The 23408-nt window shown below is 37.6% G+C and overlaps 2 protein-coding genes across 2 annotated transcripts; one reads left to right on the top strand and one right to left on the bottom strand.

Annotated features, from left to right (window-relative positions):
* The first annotated feature begins 54 nt into the window (after nucleotides 1-54).
* Nucleotides 55-7156, top strand: LOC135072430 (protein YIPF6). Its single transcript, XM_063966330.1, has 6 exons — nucleotides 55-195; nucleotides 799-918; nucleotides 1260-1338; nucleotides 1527-1698; nucleotides 4554-4711; nucleotides 5495-7156. The coding sequence occupies exons 1-6, from the start codon at nucleotides 169-171 to the stop codon at nucleotides 5611-5613; spliced, it is 675 nt and encodes a 224-aa protein (XP_063822400.1). The 5' UTR covers nucleotides 55-168; the 3' UTR covers nucleotides 5614-7156.
* On the bottom strand, nucleotides 6869-22941 carry LOC135072423 (uncharacterized). The gene is made up of 12 exons (XM_063966324.1): nucleotides 22602-22941; nucleotides 17551-17707; nucleotides 15432-15707; nucleotides 15225-15342; nucleotides 14689-15136; nucleotides 14352-14594; nucleotides 13690-13884; nucleotides 13138-13327; nucleotides 11363-11500; nucleotides 10797-10983; nucleotides 9134-9240; nucleotides 6869-8851 (listed from the first exon to the last, which is right to left on the bottom strand). Exons 1-12 carry the CDS (start codon nucleotides 22781-22783, stop codon nucleotides 8564-8566), a joined length of 2529 nt encoding a protein of 842 aa, XP_063822394.1. The 5' UTR covers nucleotides 22784-22941; the 3' UTR covers nucleotides 6869-8563.
* Nucleotides 22942-23408: the final 467 nt, after the last annotated feature.

Below are 23408 nucleotides of genomic sequence, written 5' to 3' on the forward strand. Positions count from 1 at the left end.
AGTTAAGGCTGTATATCAACGTTTATCATTGCGTGCCATATAAAACGTCTTCGAAAAAACTTTAAATGTCAACTTCAGCAAGGGAGTTTCAGTTTGATGTGTTGGAATTTATTTAATTTTTATTAAATACGATCAATTTCAATAAATTCATTGTAAGAAAAAGAAACCATGACTACATTTGACTCCAAATATGATGTGAGTAAATTCTTAACAGCACTGTATTGTGTGTACATGGGCGATATTGAAACAATGTTTACCACTTTACGTTTATACAGTTTTTCATGTTTTTAATAACCGTATCCATGCGTTTTAATTAATCCACTTGGTAATTATTAATAGTATACTTATAGCACAGCCTAGAACTTGCCATTTCCTAATTTCTTACCTATCTTAAGAAATGTCTTGAGCTGAGTCATACTTCTGAAATTATGATATCTTTGACCAGAAAAAGTTGCTTGTTCATACATTTATTAAGGTGACAGAAGTAGCTTAACGTGCCTTAGTTGTGCTCTGTATCAAAATTTGTTGGGGGCTCCCAGATTCTATTAATCTGTGGTAGCCTTGCAAAAATTAAAGATATTATGATTCGAGCCTTAAGCAAAAGCAAACTTACACAAAACTGTTATCTACTTAGTTCTAATAATGGAATATTTAGAACAAGACATTCTTTTTGAGGGTTGTTATACCAAAGCATTCCAAACTAATCTTAGTTTAAATAGAATGTAAAATTACCTGAATTATGCCTAGTAGGGTAACATCTTAGTTATGAAGTTTTATTGATATCACTCTATGTTTCAGATGTTTCCAGCAGGCGATGTGGGCGTGGTGGAGGGAGAGATGAACATCCCCACACAGGGCGGCGCCTCCGGAGAGGGCATGGAGTTCAACACACTCGACGAACCTATTAAGGAAACATTTGTAAGTTATACTGTTTTAATGTGTTCAAAGCATTAGTTGTGGAATGATAATTCAAAATATATAAATGTTTTGTATTTTTGTTAGATATCTACTAATTAGAAAATAGAGACAGTAAAATAAATTCAATTATCATCTTTTTCTAGCTCAGAAAGTGAATTATAGTTTTCATTAGCAATTGTTAGGTGGAAGTATTGTTTAGTCTTGTCATTATGTGAGAGAAATTAAATCTAGCTCTGTAATTATGAAAAAAAAGTTGTAGTTGTGTTTTTATTGGATTTTTTTTTATTCTTTCTGAACTTAAAAAAAGGATTACACTCAATAGTTCTTATCTTTTTTTTCAGCTCCGAGATTTAAGAGCAGTTGGCAACAAATTTTACCATGTACTTATTCCTAGAGAAAAGTCTAGTTTATTGAAAGAATGTGAGTAGTTTATTCTTATTTCATTCATATTAATTTACAAATCATAGAGTTTGTTTGTTTAGAGTAGACATGTTTTATAGTTTTTCATTACTGCATTAAATAGTCTTCATTCAAATCAAACCCTTTCACATGCTTTAAAGTTTAAACTATTGTGCAGCCAAGTAACATTGCCTCTAATTACTTTTCAGGGGATCTGTGGGGCCCTCTTCTGCTGTGTACATTCATGGCGACCATTCTCCAGGGCTCGGAGCGAGCGGACAAGTCCAACGACGGCGGGCCGGAGTTCGCCGAAGTCTTCGTTCTAGTCTGGATAGGGGCAGCTGTTGTTACGTTAAATTGCAAACTCCTTGGGGGAAACATGTAAGTATGTTTCAAATATTAAAGTTGCACTATAAATAACTGTTATTCCCACGCCTAAAAGCGAGAAATGCCTATAAACTTTAACTGGATAAGTGTACGGGAATCGTAAACTCATTTGAAAAGTCCTAGCCTAGTCTGTAGCCTATCCTTCTTTCAGGTCTATTGCTAGGTGCATGAAAACAACACAAACAGAAATAAATTGTACATTGATAATGAATATTTATTCTCGTGCCATCATTTATTCTCCATATTTAGATTCTTGATTATTATTTGAGCACGAGCTACTTTTGCCTCTAGCTAGCTAGTTATGATATTACACTCGGCGCTGGCTAGCCAGTTCCTTTGCTTAAACTTGGCTTGACATGCTGCCGCGTGTCTAGATCTCAGTTCACCACTGTCTGTCAGTTTAGTAAAGGAATTGTAATCTAATCTTGACCTACTTGTTCCTCCAGCTCATTCTCGTAAACTCAACTCAACACAGTCTGTTTAGTAGTAAATATTCTGAATCAGCGTATTACCAGGCTTGTTCAAGTTTACATCGAAAACAAAACACGCACGATGGCCCACCTACAGGATACTATTCGACAAGGCCTCACATACGAGCGAACATTGACTCACGCACGCGTATTCTTGTGTATTTTATTTTATTTTATTTAGGATAACAAACAATTGTACAATTCAGATATGCAGTAAAGTTATACATCGACATTTAGTTATTGTACAACCCGCACCGCTATCCCCATCTTACAAACATGCCTTGCCTCTTTGCACCACTAGCTGATTTATGGAAATGAACAGAACAATCAGTGGAGCCCACGGCCACGGATACCTCTATTCATTCCCACAAATCATTTAAATTGGAATTTTCCAAGTGAACAGAGTTATTTATACAGGGTGACTGGAACTGAACCCGCCATAGCTAATACGCGTATAGAGTAGGTCATTTGCTAATTATTGAACCTTACTTTCTATGACTAAAGTTTTATAGTTTAGGAGATATGACAATTTTTATACTTGTTTCAGATTTTCCCGAAATATGACCTAAAAACTGCTTAATTTTTTTTTCTCGCATGATTTTAACCGATTTTTTTATTTGATACTAATATCGAATAAACCTTTAGTCAAATAAAATAAATTTCAGATCTAGATAATGATTCAATAACTAGTTACGAGCCGCCAAAGTTCAACAAAAGTACAAACCACGATAAAAAATTCAAATTCGATTTCGATTTAAGAAAAAACTAATGGTGATAATGGTTTGCCAATGATCTTAAAAATATCTCTACCTTCTCTTCTTTCCAATGACATATCACACGTAGTAATTAGATATTGAAATTTATTAAAAATTCAAAGTTTATGGAAGAAAATGGAGTAATTTACGAAAATTATCCATACAAAGTTTCTTCAAACAACTCATATTTTCTGCTATACTCCTTTTCATAACTATTTTCGTGTTTTTTTTTAAATGAATTTAAAAATAATAATCACATTATAAAGAAAAAAAATTCAAAATCAACTTTGTATGGATAATTTTTGTATTATTACTCCATTTTCTTCCATAAACTTTGAATTTTTGATAAATTTCAATATCCAATTACAACGTGTGATATATCATTGGAAAGAAGAAAAGCTGGAGATATTTTTAAGATTATTGGCAATCCATTATCACCATTAATTTTTGTTTCAATGGAATTTGAAGTAGAATTTTTTATCGTGGTTTTTACTTTTGTTGAACTTTGGCGGCTCGTAACTAGCTATTCAATCATTATCTGGATCAGAAATTTATTTTATTTGAATAAAGACATATTCGATATTAATATCAAATAAAAAAAACTGTTGAAATCACGCGAGAAAGAAAATTGAAGCAGTTTTTAGGTCAAATTTCGGAAAAATCTGAAAAAAGTATAAAAATTGACATATCTCCTAAACTATAAAACTTTAGCCATAGAAAGTAAGGTTCAATAATTAGCAAATGACCTCCTCTATACGCCTATTAGCTATGGCGGGTTCAGTTCCAGTCACCCTGTATAAACAGTCAGACAGTTAACACAGCATAATAATATTTTATAACAATATTCTGATTTAAACAATGAATTTAATTTAATTAAATGAGATCTATCAGTTTTACTATTGAAAATCCACTAAGTTTACTGTTCAAAATCTGAGTACTAAATTTAACAAAATTATAAAATTATAAATTTTACAATCTTACAATCGTGTATGATGGAAGAAAATAAAGAAAATGGTGTACTAAATACTGTGCAGTATTTAACTGCCTAAATAATAATAAAAACACAGAATGTACTTTTTTAAGTTGCTTCAAGACACTGAGAGGTAAATAAGTAGTTAATATTATTCATGATAATTCATGCTAAATCATGTATTTCCTCCGCCATTTTCCGCAGTTTGACACCTCACGTCACATCATTTTACCGAAGTCAGCCCTATAGCTTCGGCGCAGTGCCGATCACTGACGTTTGTCAACAAAATGGTGCTTGACTCTTGAGACAGGCTAAATTACACCATATTGTTAATGACATTGAGCATAGATTTTTTTAAATACCTTCGCGAAGTAAAACTTCTGTACGTAGTACTTATTATTATTCTGTGGTATTACACTTAAATTTCGACGGTTTCATCCAGTGTCTAAGTAGCTCAGTTGGAAGAGCAGTCGCCCGGCAAGCGGAAGGTCGTGGGTTCAATTCCCGCCTTAGGCATTTCGATATTTTCAAGTTATTTATATAATTTTCACATTAGTTTGAGATGCGGCTCTTAACGTTAAAAAATTAAATATCTATATTCTGAATCTGTATCAAAGGAATTATAATCTAAGCGCGAGCTACTTTTGTCCCTAGCTCGTTCTTCCAATCAGTGTGCGTGCTGGGCTACTGCCTGTTCCCGATCGCGCTGGCGCTAGTTGTGTGCCGCGTGATCCTCTTCGCGTCGCAGACCACGTTCCTCTTCTTCCTGAGGCTCGTCATATCGCTCGTCGGCTTCGTGTGGGCCACGTTCGGTGAGTTAGAGATTAGCTCGCGAGCTAGTTCGCGCGCGAGTTAAATGCAGTGGGTATAGAGTATAGACAACGTGCACATTATAATCGCAAACCAGTCGAAAAGTTGTCGAAAGGCCTTTTTTGTATGGAGTTTGGACGGGTTCGATTATCAATTCAATCAAAAAGTGCAACTTGTCTAGGGGGGCAGATTTGCTTTTTGCAGCGTTTAACTCGCGCGTGGATAGTAGTTGGTGTTGGCATAGAGATTGTAGTGCAATTTATTTGAATGGATAGAAAGTAATGGGGATCATGGTTTAAGTAATATTGTGAACATGTATCGTGAATACCGTGAATCTACTTTAACGGAGGGATAAATAATTATTCCGCTAATTGAATCGACAAAATTAAACAATCAAAAAAGGTCGTATTCAGAAAATAAACAGTTTTGTATTAACGAAATCGGATTCATATTTGGGAAATAAGTCTTGCAAAATGCGTCCCAGACTCTTTGACTAAATATTTTTTGATAATCAATACTTTGCTAGTATTGAAACCTACAATAATTTTAATTCCAACCAAACAAAAATTATTGGTTGCGAGCGGCGCAGGACCAGTCTTTGTGGAAATCCTTGGGGGAGGCCTTTGTCCAGCAGTGGACGTCTTTCGGCTGAAACGAACGAACGAAACAAAAACTAACACATTGCTAGATAAATTATATTTTACTAACTTTCATCTAAAACATACCTAATAAACTAAGCCTGAAAACTAACAAGTCAATTAAAACCAACATTTTTCACTTTATAGCGGCGACAAAGTTCCTCGGCGACAGCCAGCCCGAAGGCAAAAAGGCGCTCGCGGTGTACCCTATATGCCTGTTCTACTTCATCCTGTCCTGGCTCGTGATGTCCCACAGCAACGTATAGACCGGGACAAGGGACATGTGGTAGTTAAGACACACCCTCGGCTTGCTCTCGATAGTATAAACCTGCCAATTTTGTGATAATTTGGAGTCGGTGAACGAAAGTTTTATGGAAACCACAATATTTATGTAAAGTAAAGATTGGTGTTGTTTTAAGGTGTATCTGTCACCGTAAAATTGTCAATTCCGTCAGATTATAATCGGACGTAGTTAAATTACAATCTAACCTAACCTAACCCACTGCGCCCCACTGTTAGTTTACCATCTAACGCGTTATATTATATACTGACCGAGTTCACAATTTCACGTTGACATATCAACATTACCGGCAAATGTGTACCTACTATCCGTTCGCGATAAGTTTGCCGCTGGCGATATGACGTCACTCCAAGAAAAGCGTCTATAACTATAGCAAACTATATTGAAAATATTTTTTATTGATTAATAATGATAGAAATTGTGTATTTGCGTAAAGTAAAGCACTTAATTGCGTTTAATCATTAACTAATTACGTTTAATCGCGGTTGGAGGAGGGGACGCACATTCCACGGACCGGCAAACTTAGCGCGATCGGATAGTAAAGTATGTATGTAAAAATGTTTCGCTTAAATTTTGAAAGATATGCACGACAAACCCGCAACTGGTCGCTTCTCAAAATCAATGCGTTAAATATTAATAAAAATCTTACAAATCAATTAATTCAATCGCAACTGTACAATTCTATTTGTCTCGAATCTTTGACGTTGGGCAATTCTATAAAAATTTCGTTCACCGATTAACGAGCTAACCAACGATAGCTCACGATTAGATTTGACAGCAGTATTATATTAATCGAAAGCAAAACCGACGGGTAGAGCGAAGCGCACGGCTGAATTACGACACGAAATCATCTGATTTGACTTTTAGGGTTCCGTAGTCATGACAGTGACTTTTAATTTAAGTAACGATGCATTTGTGTATGTGTATTTTAGTAACGATTTTATAGTTGTCACTATATTTATCAAACAATTTCTCTTTTTAAACTTCTTGAAAGCTAGTCAAAAACTACGATGTTAAATCCAACAGACTTCTTTAACAATAGTTTAGGAGCATGGCGTGGCGTAATAAGGTAAAGGTGGAAAATAAAATCATCAAAATAATTATACATACAAATGACAGTGCAATATTTATTTTATCTCTCGACGTTATTTAGTATATTATGTAGTTATTCAAAATGTTAGTTCGTGGTGCCAATAAACCACAAAATGCGGAAAAATATGAACAAGGGCACTTGCTATCTTTAATAGTTGATCGTATTTATATCAAATCATGTGATTGACCAGCGTGACTCGTGAGGCCGTGCGAAACTATCGTAAAACATATTTATATCAGTTAGAATTTAATATGTGAATAAACTTTCGATCCGTCATGTATTTATTGTTTCGAAGTGTTACTCGTGTTATTGTGTTTTTACCAGCACAAGTGAGCATTCCAATTTTTATTATAATAGTAATTAATGTAAAGACACAATTTTGTATATAGTATCGATTAAAACGCTATTTTCTGTCTGTTGTCGTTTTTATTTAAAATTTTACAAAACATTTAATATGTATACAAAAATACACAGTTGATAGAAATTCGAGACATTCAGTACACGGGGTTGCTACAGTTTTTTGGCAGGTACACTAATGTGAGAATGACCCGGTTTAATTTTCGTCTAAACTAAGCGTGAAATGTATGTCAAATTCGAATCAGTTGCAGGCAACTACTAATAGGAACAATTCAGAGAAACCGAAATGACATTTGGCTAAAATTAAATTATAAAAAAGTTTACTTGAATTACAAATCCGGCATTAGTACTTAAAACATTCACATCCCATTCGCTAAATCATATTTACAACTTAAATTCATAAATTAATTTTGGCTCTGCATAGCACATACAATTAATGATAGTCACAACAAAAACTTGAAAAGCACAAAATTATTCGATAGCCAGAATCTCTTACGGTAGGTAATAACTACCTTAACAAAATTTCGGTTTAACCATAAAATTAAATCTAAGCTATGCTAGAACAGTATTTCATTACCTAGTATATTTGTGCTTTTACAGTAAATTACATGCACTACGAGGGTGGTTATAATAGTGCAATAGTATGTGTAATGCTACATTCAACAGTGACTACCATATCACTACTTTATCACATAGCAATCCTATACCTATGAGTGCATTATACAGATTTATCTGCTATACGGCGTACAAACGCATATGTTTTCATGTAAGTACTTTAACTAATATAATTATAGACATTTAGAAAAGGATTGGTTCTAAAATATACCTATCATAGCTCACATTCAGTTCAGATATTTCATACAGACTACTACGTACCTAATTGATGTAAGATAGGATAAGAAGTTTTACAAATGTGTATATTGTATACTTATTTTTACGTTTTAAGGTATATTAAATGTGAATTACAAATTGCATTGCGTATTTCAGTTTAGGTATGCTTATAGTTACCGACTGCGTATAAATATGTTTTAATAACATTTTTGTGAAGAAATAAATTGCTAAATTCATAAATAATATTAATAACATTTAACTAAACAGCTGCATCGTTTAACTCAAAGCGCTGGAAACTTATTGGAATGGCATCCGAAAATAGGATTGTCCAGTTATAAAAAAACACAAGATAATGTGTAAGATTTTTTTTTCAATAATTTCTATGCTGCACCATTTTTAATGCGAACAGTCATAGGGTTTTTACTTGTTTGCGTCTGTGCTCCCCAATTCATACGACCTAAAGTCACCAGTTCATCGTGTTTATTCTCCACCTGAGCAAGCTCATTCATTTCATTTCCCATCATCACTTCGCAAACTGCTAAAAAAAGGTTATAACCTGTACGCAGCGCTAAAATTGGGACAACCCTATAAAATGTTAAATTAAGTAAATTATAATTATTGTTGTTCCGTCAGCTTAGCTGGATTCTGAACCGCTGGATGCCTTGTCCGGGGTCGTGGGGGGAGAGGACTTAGGCGACATAGAGGGGAGGTGGTAGGACATTTGCATTTGAAGCGTGTCTCTGGCTTTTCGCGCGCTTTTGTACGTCAGCGAGTTGGCGCGTGGCTTGCGTCGGGAGAAATGCCGCTCCACCCACTTGAGCATCGCGAGGACTGAGTCGGTGGAAGACAACCGACGCTCGGCTGAGGTCTTCGTGATGGTCGATGACGCGATACGGAAGGTCGCTGCCATACCTTTGAGAGCCTGTGGAAAGTTGTTTGGTCAATATAATGTTACGACGATTAAGAATGATCAGGGGCTGATTTTTCAATCGTCAGACAACTTTTAACTCAAGAATAACCTTGTCATTTTGACATATTTCCCATACTAAAACTGTCAATGTGCCAAACTTATTCTTCAGTTAAAAGTTATCCGACGATTGAAAAATCAGCCCTAAGATGAGCAAGAGTAATTATAAAAACATTGAACTCTTGGAGATTACTTTAATTGGTAGAATGATGCAACGTAATTAAATGATCAACTGACCAGCATAGCGTCTTCATCGGTGACGTCATCTCCGGCGTATATGACTCGGATCCTCTCGCACCAGTCCAGACCGAATGCTGTCCTCAGAATGTAAATGGACGCCCGACCTGAAAAGAAAATAAGAGAAAAAAGTGGTCAAAGTACGGCATTATACATTGGTCGGCCTATAAAGAGCAACGGATTCCCGTTACAACGGGACTATAGTCATCTTGTACTAAGAAACATAGGGAAAGATATAAGAAAATGAAACGATATGAGTAACCTTTCTACTCTACAGTCATAGATCGAATCCACACTTCTGGCCCTGTGATATTATACACGCACATTATACGATTAGAAAATCAGAATTTGAAATCGCAATAATGCTCGAGGTTGTTAGTTTCCATTGCCGGACGAAGGTCGAGTACATTACGTCTTCCGGTTCTTGCTGTACAAATCTAAAGTTCTGTCGTAGACATGCTATCCCAGTATGAGCTGGAAGTAGCACGAGCTGGAAGTAGCACGAGCTGGAAGTAGCACGCACTTATGTCCTACTCGAGGGGCGGGCACACGCACCCGCGATCAACTCGCGCACCTTCACCTATAACGCTGCTCGCTTCAGCAACGGCATCTCGCGGAAATGGACCGTCAGGAGAGCACCCTTGTTACGTCCTTCAGTCCTACTTATCTAAAATTCCGTCGTAGCGTAATATTCCCTCTATGAGCTAGATGTAGCACGCATCTTTGGGGCGGGCGCGCCTCGATGGCACAATGGATGGAATCCGGCCGCGGCGATGAACACTCGCGCCTTCCGCCCGATGTGGACCGTTAGGAGAGCACCCTTATTCTCTCTATTATGTCTTTCAGTCCTACTAATCTAAAGGTCTGTCGTTGACGTGCTATCCCAGTATGAGCTGGATGTAGCACGAACTTTTGCCTCACTCGACTGGTGGGCGCGCTTCGATGGCGCAGTGCGTGGGCGCCGGCACATGAACCCGGCCGCGACGATCAGCTCGCGCGTTCGCCTCCAAAGCCGGCTCGCTTCGGCAGAAGTGGAACGTCATATGAGAGGAGCGCCCTTGTTCTCCACTCACGCCTACGTTACGTCCTTCAGTCCTATTCTAAAATTCTGTCGTAGCGTAATATTCTTTCTATGAGCTGGATGTAGCACGCACCTTTGTCCCACTCGACGGGCGGGCGTGCCTCTAGCGCACAATGCGCGGGCGCCGGCGTGAAGCCTGCTGCGGCGATCAGTTCCCGTGCCTTTGCTTCTAATGCTGCTCGCTTCGGCAGCGGAGTCTCGCGGAAGTGGAACGTCAGGAGAGCGGCCTTGTTCTTCACCCACGCTTACGTTACGTCCTTCAGTCCTACTAATCTAAAGTTCCGTCGTAGCGTAATATGCCCTCTATGAGCTGGATGTAGCACGCACCTTTGTCCCACTCGACAGGCGGGCGCGCCTCAAGCGCACAATGCGCGGGCGCTGGCGTGAAGCCTGCTGCGGCGATGAGTTCCCGTGCCTTTGCTTCTAACGCTGCTCGCTTCGGGAGCAGCGTCTCGCGGAAGTGGAACGTCAGGAGAGCGGCCTTGTTCTCCACCCACGCTTACGTTACGTCCTTCAGTCCTACTAATCTAAAGTTCCGTCGTAGCGTAACATGTCCCGGTATGAGCTGGATGTAGCACGCACCTTTATCCCACTCGACGGGCGGGCGCGCCTCTAGCGCACAATGCGCGGGCGCCGGCGTGAAGCCTGCTGCAGCGATCAGTTCCCGTGCCTTTGCTTCTAAAGCCGCTCGCTTCGGCAGCGGAGTCTCGCGGAAGTGAAACGTCAGGAGAGCACCCTTGTTCTCCACCCATGCGCCGTCTCTGCACACCTGAGGAGATGATAGATGTCAGATAGTGAACACGACTGATAAACACGCGTTGCCCGTAGTTCTACTGTTCCTAATAGAACCACGGAAAAAATATTTTAAAATTATGTTATGGCTGCCAGGAAAAAGAAAACTCCCTGACCAATGGATGTAGCTGTAGTGCGAGGATACTAGGTACCAGCAACTTTAACTGGTAGTCTTACGGTATTACACGAATTACCAGGTCAGGCGACCATTATGATGGATGAATAAATTGGTAGCAGTACTAGTACAGCATCTCAAGTAGCTATTGGTGGTGGGCTTATTCATCCATCATTAATATTATTAATTCGAGATAGCTTTTGTAGTTAGCAGTTCAACGGTTCAAAGGACATCGTGTTACCTGTTCCTGCAGCGACTTAAGCAGCTCCACGACCTTGTCCTGGCACTCCATGGGCATAGGGTGCACAAACTTGCTGCCGTCTGGATGCAGGATCTCCAGACCGTGGTTGCCGGCGTACGTGATGCCCTCGATGCCGACCTGTGGGTGAAGGAAGAAAGGGGTAAGTATTTTCATTCATTTATTGCGCCATTTTCTTTCATCAGAGATCCTGAGACCTGGTCTAAAGATAGCACGATTTACGATGTCTCGTGACATTATTTTATGCCAAATAAACTTTATACCTAGGTCCTAGGACAGGTTGACTCAACAGGAAAAGTAGAGTTGAAGGTTAGCAGTGATTGCCTTTTGATTATAATCTTACTTAGTTGTATAACATTAGGTAAGTCGCTTAATCGTTTAGGTTTAGAGCGAAAATGTATGTTAGCATACAACAATATTTTGGCCGACTATGTGGGTTCAAGTTTTCAAGTATGTCAAGTGTCGCCGCGACCACAGAGGCGCTGAGCACGAGTCGCAATAATTACGTAATTTAGCCCAACAAACAATGGGTAGTAGGTTAAAATCCCAGTTAACATTTATCATCTGTTTGTATTATCTCGCTGTAGTACATTACATTATAAATATTTTTGTTTAATTTCTGATAATGATTGTCAAAGTTCAACTGATATTGGCAGCCTTGTACAAAAGAGATGATGTGACCATGTGATATTTCATTGAGCGGGGATGCGGGTGGTCACGTCATCACGTGCTATGGGACCTTCGGGTGGAATCTGTAGTGGACATGATCCGTTTATGTGGTACAAGAGATATTTGAAAAAGTCGGTTCTAAATAATTGTATCATTTCGTTTTTTTTTGTTTCATCTAATTATAATTTTCTATGTTGAATAAATTAAATGAAAATTCTCATAAAATATAATAATTTGAAATCGCGGCTTACAGAACTACGGCATGTTTAGTTACTCGTATAATTTAATATAGTCCTATTTTTGAAAATGAGGGTACCACCATATCCTTATTTCTTAATTTATGTCTGAAAAACTGTAAAAGTATACGAAGTCGAACTTATCGTATAAGTCAGAAACGAATGCCTATCCATTTGTGCTTAAAAATACATCTCTTGATACAGCAGATAAAGACTTCACTGCTTTAAAAATAAATTGCTGTGACTGCAGTGATATTTTTACACTGAATTATTAATACACTGCCGTAAATAAAAAACCGCATGATGTCCTTAAATCACTGCATACTATCTGTATATTTTAAGATGCAACGTTCCCAGACCAGGGACTCTAGATACGCGGGGGTCAACATAATATGGCGGTGATGACGTCAAGCATGAACCCTGCAAGTTATCGCCGCGCAGGCGCGAATTTATTGTCTTATTTTTGTTGAAAAGCCGAGACCTCGGCGGTGTTTGTAATTGAACTTTTCCTTGTCATTGTGATGCAAGCCACTTCTAAATTTCTTGCAAATGCCTATTTTTTTAGATAAACGCCTATAAATAAATATTTCGATAATATTTAGTATGTTTTCATAATATTTGGTATGTTTCCATCATGAAAAAATGATAAAACAAGTAATAATTGAAGATTTGAGCGAATAGTTGATTTACCGATTGGCGTGTAATATGACGTCAGTTCATAATGATATAGCATAAAGTGTCGTACCTATATTTTTTGTCTATGACTAAGTTTAGGAAAAACCAACACTTAGGCGTGACTTAGGTACGAGTAAGTAGTCGGTCTACTAAAGTTTTAGGTACCGGTTGGCTTACCATATTCTTGACATTGTCGACATTTCTTCCGGAGACGATGGCGATGTAGACATCTGACATGTTGGACAGCCTCTGCAGTGTGTGCTTGGTCTCCAGGGGTAGAGTGGCGAGGTCGGGATGGGGGGCGATCGGAGCCAGGGTTCCGTCGTAGTCTAGCAGTAGAGCCAGCTTTTGCGTGTAGCCGATGTACCTAGAAAATTAAGGAACGTAATTTGAAATTAATACAAAGAAAACGGAAAGGACTGTCAAAGAAAAAACAGAATAAAAGTTTTCATAAAATTCCAACAATAATGAAATGGTAAAGCAATTTGGTCTGGCCTGTTTGACTAACCTTTAAAAAGAACACATCAAAGTCAATGAATACGTGGCATCTCGGGAATTTTCAAATACAACATTGGACCTTAAAAGTGATTGGAAAAGTGCTTGGAAAATAATTGCCAAAGATGGAAACATAGCACTGATGTTGATTGATATGATTACAGACTAGGAACAGGAAATTCTTGAAATCTAATATTTACTTGATTAAAGATGATTAGATCCAAGTATACTTACTTCGAAAGATACTCGTCGAAGTCATCAATAGTCACTGGTGGGATGGAAGTGGCGCCGATGTCATCAGCCTCTTCCTCGAGCGAGTCCATGGCCTTGAGGAACGCCTTCATCCAGCTGTCCACATCGTTCAGCTGTTCCCTCCGCCGTAAGTGGTTCATTCGGACGGTCCTCTCATCTTCGGGCATTATTAAGGCTCTGGAGTAGAAGAAATTGGAATTGAGTAAGAAAGTTTACTACTCAATAAAAATAACCACTGAATCTTGGATTTGAACATAGGATAAACTTGGATTTGAATCTAGGATAAATCCTACTAATATTATAAATGCGAAAGTTTGGATGTCATGATGTCTGGATGTTTGTTACTCTTTCACGCAAAAACTACTGAACGGATTTTGATGAAATTTTACAGTATGATTGTTTATAACCCAGATTAATTATGACGATCTGTGACAAACTATTGTATCATAAAATGTTGATCTTCTGAATGTGTTCTATTCTCGGATCATTCAAAAGACCTTTTTGTTAAGGAAAGTAATTAACCCACGATCTTTTGAGGAAATACCTACTAATGAGTAGTTTGTCATTGAAAACGTAGCAATTATTTTTTAATATTCTTTGCGGTTTCCCTCATAATTGTAGTTTAATGATAAGACTAGAAATACCTGTGAATAACCTCAGCGGCGTCATCGAGCTCGTACGGATTGCATATTAGGGCTTCGTGCATCATCTCTCCCGCCCCAGCGAAGGGAGACACTATGAGGACTCCGGGCGGCATGTTGATTTGGCAAGCTACAAATTCTTTGGCGACTAGATTCATGCCGTCACGCAGGGGAGTGACGAGGGCCACGGCTGCATCGCGGTAGAAGGCAGCTAGCTCATCTTGCCCAACGCAGCCATAAATATACCTAGCAAAAAGAAAATAAGTTTTATCAATGATCAAGAACTTTTCAATTCAGAATCTACTCATGATCAGCATGTTCTGTAAGTTCTGTAACTTACCTAATAGGAGACCAATTCGGAGTAGTAAACCTCCCATTTATTCTTCCAACTAACTGATCCATCTCCTCCTTCAAATCTTGGTATTCTTTTACATCTGTCCGCGAGGGTACAGATATTTGGAGCAAGACCACTTCCTCAATGTGTTCTGGGTATTTTTCGAGTAATCTTTCGAAGGCTTTCAATCTGTGTACTAAGCCTTTTGTATAATCTAATCTGTCAACACCTAATATCACTTTTTGGTTTGTAGAGAGCACTGGCTTCGCGTTTTGTGCCAATTGCACAAATCTATCAAAAGGTACCCCTATTGGTAAAGGCCTCACACAAATGGTGCGACCGCCCAACTCGACTAGAAGATTTTTTCTGTCAACACGGCATCCCAAGTTTCTTTGGCAGCAGTCAATGAAGTTCAAGCAGTAATCCGTTATGTGGAAGCCGACCATATCGCAACCTGTAATCCATAACGACAAACATCATTTTCAATCATTTTATGAAATCTTACAAATTAATTGATTTCTAAATTAAATGCTCCAACTTACCAAGGATGCCCTGTAAAACTTCATCAGACCATGGGAAAAGTCTGAAAATGTCCCACGGTGGGAATGGAATGTGTAAGAAGAAAGCGAGTTTGCATTTTATGTCTTCTTCTTCTACTTTCTGTAAGTTAAAATTTTTGCATTAGTAGAAAAGTGGAAAATAGCTTTCATATCACATACAAGTTTTTCATAAGTTAAAAGTGAACAAACCTGTCTGATCCAGTTAGCGGCTAACATGAGATGGTAATCGTGCACCCAAACAATAGGTGGTGATCCGCCATTCTTTTCTTTGCTGTCTCTCAACAACCTAAGAGCGTGGACGGTTTTCTCTGCGAACTCCTCGTTGATCTTGATGTACGCCCTCCAGTGGTCGGCGATGAAAGTGGCCCGATCGGGCATGGAGTGAAAGAGAGGCCAGAAGGTGCCATTGCAGCAACCATTGTAATAGCTATCGAAGAGCATAGGTTCCGCGCGGATGGGCACTATCTGAAAGCACGAGACTTTATTTATTTACATACTCGTATCTTTGTACACATCTTATCTTTCTTAGGCTTAAGCTTGATGGATATCATGAAGGAAGACAGACATGGAATTATAGATATCAATTACGATTCGAAATCAATTCCATATTCTTAAGAACTATAATGGGAATTTGATAAAGTAAATACTGGTAAATAGACACCATAAAACGATTACGTTATTTATTGTTCTCCACATCGTTTCTATTGATATTGATCTAACAAGTTTCCATTTACCGCAATCTAATCACTTTGCACGCTTCTATCGTAATTGCAAACTAACAACACCATAAATAAATAAGACAATAGATAAAACAATAAATGGCTCTATAAAACAGATCTCTAACTATAGTTTATTAGAGTGGCATTATCATAAAAGAGAAATGAACAATTATTGATTTAGTTATAAAATCTAAGAAAGAAAATATTGTCATAGAGCTTACCACCAGAATACCTAAACAATACAAGACTTCATGTAGATTTCCATTATTTGTTTTCCGTGATCGTTTCTTTACTTAAAATGTGTTTTTCCTAAAACTTCTTTACCAAGAAAACTAATTCTCACATAATGTATTCTACCTAAATATCCTTTTGCCGTTCTTTGCGTAAATACAAACACTATACTACAGTGGATTGAAGTGCTCCATCGATTCTCCATAAAGTATTTTTAGAAAAGTGACAAATATGCGAGCAAGGTAAGGGGTGCGCAAAATGTACCAGCCCAGACACAGTTTATCGTGATGTGAACTCTTTGAATGGCTCAATGAAGTACGGAATCATATTTTTGTCAAGACTATTATTTCCTAGCCACTAAACTACCTAATTTAAACTTTTCACTATTGAACAAATTCAACTAAGGATCGGACTCAGAACCTTCCCTAAAGTCCTAACCATTGGGCTATGGAGGCATTACATAAAAAAGAGGTAATAGGCATGGAAAAAGTCCCAGACAGTCTAGTCGATCCTCAGTCTGTCACGAAAATTGCACGTGGGCCGTCATAAATTCATATGCCAGAATCGTCGAGTCGGATTGAAGTGCTCATCGAGAAGTATTTATAGAAACGAGTAAGGGTGCGGAAAATATCCCAGACACAGTTTAGGTATACCACGAATCGGTCACGAAAATCGCACGTGGAACGTCGTAAACGCAAGCAAGGTCGCGTGACACAGCCGGTTAGGATCCTGATAATAATGACGTATGACAACAGTCGGGCGCTGTATGCCATAATAACAAGATACGACGTTTGAAAACATTCAATATTGATCCGACAATGAATGAAACCGAATTGTTTTTATAACGACAATCAAATCGGTTGTTTGTGAGGTAATGACGAACCTGGTGCGTGTTACAGAAAGAAGCTCCAAACTCAAATTAATTGAGGCTTTTATCAGTTAAAAATGTTACCATATATTCATTGCCATGAGTCTCGGTTATTTCAGTCAAAAAGCATCGGATTTTACTCGTTACTTCACGTAGATGCATATCAGCGCATCCTGGTGGTTTATGTGCCATTTTGCAATTACAGTTTCGCATTCACTAGTGCTAATGGGCTCTAGACGACCAGACAAATGATCGTACCTATTGACATTGCAAGCAATTATGGCAATTCTCTTAACGTTTACCTAACATCCCGAAGAGTGATCTTAGTTCGTTGATATCTGGTGTTCTTTTGCAATCTGTCGTTGATTATTTTTTCACAAGGCTCAACTTCATTTTCATTTCAAAGTTGTTGGCAAGTCAGGTCAGAGTTTAGTTTATCTATATTATCATCTTGGGGAAACTTTTCTTCATTAGTGATGGCTGAACCTACCTTTTTAGAGAGCAATCCGGCCGTAGGCGCCTTGTCCTTCGGGTCTGACTCGGGGATCTTCTCGTTGGGGTCCTCTAGATGGATGCCCGGCCAGCCCACCCAGATGCCCCCGCCGCGGATGACCACCGGCGCCACCGCGGTGACCAGCCCACCGGCGCTGTAAGAAAACATCGATTTTTCTTTAGTATATCTCAAAAAACCGCTCGAAAATGCTTCGTCGTGATTGAATTCTGAGTTAACGACAAAAAATACTGGAGACACGGTGGCTTGTTGAATAAAATTGAAATTTGTCTTGTCTAGTCATGAATAACATTACATATGAATAATGTGAATATGAAACAGCAACACATACCTATGCATCAATAGCAATTGCAATACAATAGTTCGTATAGACCGTAATACACACGATTTCGTCTCCTGAACCGAACGTTTTCTATTAGTTAACTCCTAACTTTAGTCACAATTCCATTTTATAGGGCAAGTGACCCGGTTGTGGCCACCGACCCCTTTGTGGCCATTTAGAACTTCAAATCGTTATAACTAAGGCAAAGACTAATATATTACTCTATGGTTTACGGGAATAAAAATATCTAATATTAGCAACACTGATAGCGTTAACAGCTTTGATGTGTCAAGCTTCACTTCAATCCAACAAGTCATTATTTTTTGAGAAGCGTTAATTGTTTTAAGTCTTAGCAAAAAGGCTAAGGCGAGCGGGTGAGTAAACAATCATTATTTTCTAAATCCTTCTTATTTTTTTAAATGTTTATGTTAATCCTTAATAAAGAATACACTGTCTAAGTGGTACTAATGATATTTTATCGCTATTTGTTTATTAAGTGGGTTTATGAGAGGTGGCCACTAATGGAGCCAGAATTAATGAATTTTCCCATCTTTGGCCACATGACTGGCCAAAAGTGGTGCACGAAGAACCCCACTTTTGGCCATTTAGTTTTTATCGTAATTTTTCAATTTAATTACTTAGCTATTTTGATATAAGTAATCAATTCATTTTCAGAGTTACGATTATAATGCCTCCATCGAAACCAAATACTAAAAAAATCGATGTTGTGAAAAGAAAATTGTTCCAGTACTAACCGCATAAACTTATACTATAGGTTAATGTTGATCTCCTTAATTGTAATTTCAATTCAAGCTGAGATATTATATTTCATACTAGCGGCCGCCCACGACTTCGTACGCGTGGATCCCGTTTTACCCCCTTCATCTATCTTACGCGGTTTAGATATTTTCGTACAAATGTTTTTTTCCCGCTAACTCCCGTTCCCTTGGGAATTTTACAATATCCTGTTGTAACTAAGCTTTAAGTTTACTAAGGTACCTACATACCAAATTTCAAGCGTCTAACTTAAGCAGTTTAGATTTTTCATACAAAAGGATTTTCCTGCGAATTCCCATTCCCGTGGGAATTTCGGAAATTCCTTGTTGTAACTAAGCTTTAAGTTTACTAAGGTACCTACATACCAAATTTCAAGCGTCTAACTTAAGCAGTTTAGATTTTTCATACAAAAGGATTTTCCCGCTAATTCCCGTTCCAGTGGGAATTTTGGGAATTACTTGTTGTAACTAAGCTTTAAGTTTACTAAGATACCTACATGCCAAATTTCAAGCGTCTAACTTAAGCGGTTTAGATTTTTCATACAAAAGGATTTTCCCGCTAATTCCTGTTCCCGTGGGATTTCCTAAGTATACTATAACCTGCCCAGGAGTATGAAAAATAATTGTACCAAGTTTGGTTAAAATCCGTCGAGTAGTTTTTGTTTTTTTTTATGAATTTTGATGGCCAGAACTGGCACATGACTGTGGCCAGAAATGGGGTAAAGCTGGCCAAAAATGGCACAAATTCCCATTTCTTTTTCTTTTCTACAGGATTATTTTTCCATTAAATCATTATGAAAAAAAATGTATCCTTAGGCTAGATCTAAATATATTTAATCACTTTTTACAAGAAATAAGTCCGTGATACGCGTGGGACGTCCACCTACAAGGTGGACCGACGACATCGTAAAGGTAGCAGGGAAGCGCTGGACGCAGGCCGCTACCAATCGATCAACATGGAAAGCATTGGGGGAGGCCTATGTTCAGCAGTGGACGTCCTGTGGCTGAAATGATGATGATGATGATGAAGTCCGTGATAACAAAAACTATAAAATGATATAGCCTCAAAGTCTAAAAAATTCTTAAAATGGCCAAAACCGGGTCACCTGCCCTACTTGATTTGGGATACTAACAAATTGTTTAAAATAAATAGTAAATGTCCCAAATTAATTATTAGGCCAGGGTCAAAGGATAAGTATTGAATCAACGTGACAACTGAAGATCTTAACAAGGTAAACGAGATTCTTAAAAGCAGTTGGGGCTGGAGTGTCCTCCAATTCGAGTGTTTGTGGACAATTCGGTAAAGTACACACTGCACTGTCTTAAATTGTTTTACTGATGGAATCTTCTTACTTTAATAGTAAAATTATCTCGTATTTTGTCTTCTTTCATTATTTGTGTTTTAGTGCAAGACAAATGTTCTTCTTTATGTGTGTGTGTACCTATATTTTTCTTTCAGTTCATTTATACAAATGTATGGGAACCACAAAACCACAATAATGTTTTTTCATGTGTTTACGTACATTGTGAGTTCCCTTATCATTTCTTATGTCTACGACTTTATTATGCTGTAGATGTTTCTTCGAATCTAAAGTATTTATAGTCGACTCGACAGCACATCTCAAAAACCCAACCCAGAATTATTTTTCAATTTACTTTAAAATCCTTGATGTCCTCTTGCTTTAAAATCAGTAAATATTTAATTAAGTTGGAAATACGTCCTATCTCTATGTTTCTATTGCCATACAAAATCCATCAACCTCCCAGCTCATAAAAAGTCAATTGATTGGTATTCAGTGACAATTTAGCGTAACTCCTGTGTTAAACTGAATAGGTAGTTGGGTTTTCCTGTATGCGTTTGTACGAATTCTTACCAATTTTAAATCAACATGGCCACAATCAATAGTATCGAACTGCCGGATATTTAGGTTATCTTTTGTTTATAACTTAACTGCGATACTACGCGCGATTCTACAAGAATCAAAAAGTTTATAATATTATCGTTATACAAGCTTCCATCAAAACAAATACGCACTTACTATAAAAGTATAACGTCAATGTTTTTCTATTTATTGAGTTCACAAATATGCGTCTTGGTTCAAGGTACCAACTATCATCATCTCATAGTAAGTTTTCGTCATCATCAAACATTATCATAGTGGTTACATAAACAGTGTTGCTTAATGAAATGTTTTGTTTTTGTGAACCGTTATTATCTGTTGAGGTATATTGTTTTAAACAATTTTAAAAACTAGGACCACCGAGATAAAAATTATCTTAAATTTCGATTTACTGATAATTGTTTCCAAGTACATAATTCTATCTCTTTTTCTTTTACATTTCATGTCATAATAATTCTTCTACAATCCGTCGCAAAAAAAGTATTTTTTCATATCAGCTAATGGAAAACGATCATCCCCCTCAACGCTAGAAAAGTTGGCAATGATTTGCCACCTTTTTTAAGATATTTGATTTGATTTAATTGTTTGGGTACTTCCTCAAAGCAAATCATTAACAATAAATTGTTTTTTTTTTAAGATCATACTTTACAACGCTCATTTTCTTCTCTCAAAGATTGCACTAAAGCAGTTACCTAATAAATATTTTCCTAAACAATGGGAATAATTTTCCTACGATAATAATTACGCAATTATTATTATGATGATTGCTATGCATTGCATATTGCATAAATTTTTATTTCAATTATTTCTTTAAACTATTGCCGTATCAAAAACAGTCTTTCTCTCTATTTGAGTGTAAGAATGTAATTGACTTTTCGAATACTGTTACTTACTTCCGAATATTTTTTGTGATGATCATTTATTGGCATTGAACTCTAAACAAATAAAACATGTCAGGGTCTCTGTCAAGGCGCACAATATTATGAAGACGTTAAGTGTTTGGTAAAGTAGGAACTATGACACCTAAATGGGCTTAAGATTTTTGTCTCCATTATCTTGGTGTTGTAGACTAAAATTACTTTATTTATTCCCCAAAAATTATAATGTTTCCTATACATTGGTATTCGTTTAACTGGAGGACATTACAACATCATTTAGATTCTGGAATTCTGGGACACTATTGTTATTTAAATTTTAAATATACAGCTTCTGTTAAAAATTATTACCGTTAGGTATTCCTTAAGAAAATGTGTCGCCCAATTTATTTCCTCTTTCGAAATGTAGTAACCGGTATAAATAAATAAATAATGCTCGATTCTTTAAAAAGTCGTGAAATTGCTCCAATTCATAAGTTATTGATTGCTTTTAAAATTGGTCGGATTGTATTTATCAAATCTACACCTGTAGCAAGCCGAAACGGACCTTGACATTGTAGTCTATTTCTTGACTGGAGTCGATGAACTTTTTGCAAAACATCAGTGACACTGATGCTGATTATTCATTTGCTGGTAAAAGTGAAAAGATTTCGGCTGTATATGTATTTGGGGCACCTTCACAGTTCACACACACAAGCAACCCCGGCCGGCGCATGGTGCCGTCTAGAAATTTCCCGAACACACCACAACTTGTTGGAATATTCTTCCATGAATGACGCCACAAATTTTCGCAGACGCCGTAAATTGTCCCGATTTGAACAAAACTGAGCAATGAATTTCGTTTTAGCAGACATTGAGTAACTACACCTATTTACACTTGTATCATGGATGTTTGATCAAAATATACATGTAAATGTCCCATGTAAATAGAAAAAATTAAGTACTTATGCATTACCATCGAACATTTATTATCGTATGAAGATTACTTTATTATTCATACAGAATTATGAAAAATGGACTCCACAATCAATTTAATTTTCGTTTTTGCGTTATTAAACAGTCATGCCGGCGTCGATTGTTAATATCACAATAACGCGACAGTAAAAGCGACTGAAGACTTCTGAGTTTTGAAATTATGAAACGTATCAACACTAACCTGGCTTTTCTCTCCAAATCGCCGGTCTTCTCATTTCTCTTCAAAATAAAAGGCAATCTGTTTGACACCACAATCATGCTCCCTTTGCTGTTGCACGACGAACGACTGGCACTGTGTTTCGTTCCACTCATGTTGTCTGTGTGTTCCTTTCCCCGACCAATCACAGCGGCGACCGAGCGCATGCGCCTCCAAAAACGGAGGGATTTTCAAAATGTGTATGCGTAAAACTTTTCACTGTGCGCGAACGTTTGTCATTGCGTATTGGCGCGATTTTATCCCGGCTGCTAAGTACACAGCATCGCCGGTGATCGGAGGCGTACTGGATCGCCTTGTGTGTGTCGTTTGGCTTTATAGACTATGAAGACGCGTCGCCCTTCTGCGACGCGACGCCCCGCGACGCGGCGGAGGTCCGCGTAAGAGGTTATCAGTCCCCTGACCTCACAGAGCTGCCTCTCCTATTATCCAACTGGAGCCGCAATTTTTGCGGGTGAGATATTGATGCGAACAAAATTTCGAAACCAGAAGTTATTGTGCTTTGTTTTGTTATACTTACATGAATGTGTATAAAGGCAAATTCTTTTTACGATTTGTCCCATACAATTTTTCCAAATTTTAACTTAAATATGTCTGAAGATCTTGTAGGAATTCAACAAGAATAATTTTGAAACTTCATACCTACATTGAAATTCAAATCTTAACGAAATCATTGAAGTTTACATCAACATTGATTAGGTACCACGTTTGAAAATAGGTCAGGGCGATTTTCTTATTAAATCGATAACATTTCAAGGAATTCTAAGTTATCCA

Source organism: Ostrinia nubilalis, chromosome 6 (genome assembly GCF_963855985.1).
Source record: "Ostrinia nubilalis chromosome 6, ilOstNubi1.1, whole genome shotgun sequence".
NCBI classification, from domain to species: domain Eukaryota; kingdom Metazoa; phylum Arthropoda; class Insecta; order Lepidoptera; family Crambidae; genus Ostrinia; species Ostrinia nubilalis.

Excerpts from the sequence above, each read along its gene's own strand:
- LOC135072430 (XM_063966330.1), top strand. The coding sequence starts at position 169 with ATGACTACATTTGACTCCAAATATGAT. Across the intron at positions 1,339-1,526 it reads GTCTAGTTTATTGAAAGAAT|GGGATCTGTGGGGCCCTCTT; the intron begins GTGAGTAGTTTA and ends ATTACTTTTCAG. Across the intron at positions 1,699-4,553 it reads AAACTCCTTGGGGGAAACAT|CTCGTTCTTCCAATCAGTGT; the intron begins GTAAGTATGTTT and ends TTTTGTCCCTAG.
- LOC135072423 (XM_063966324.1), bottom strand. The coding sequence starts at position 22,783 with ATGCGCTCGGTCGCCGCTGTGATTGGTCGGGGAAAGGAACACACAGAC. Across the intron at positions 15,708-17,550 it reads CCGGATTGCTCTCTAAAAAG|ATAGTGCCCATCCGCGCGGA; the intron begins GTAGGTTCAGCC and ends TCGTGCTTTCAG. Across the intron at positions 13,328-13,689 it reads TTCGACGAGTATCTTTCGAA|GTACATCGGCTACACGCAAA; the intron begins GTAAGTATACTT and ends TTAATTTTCTAG.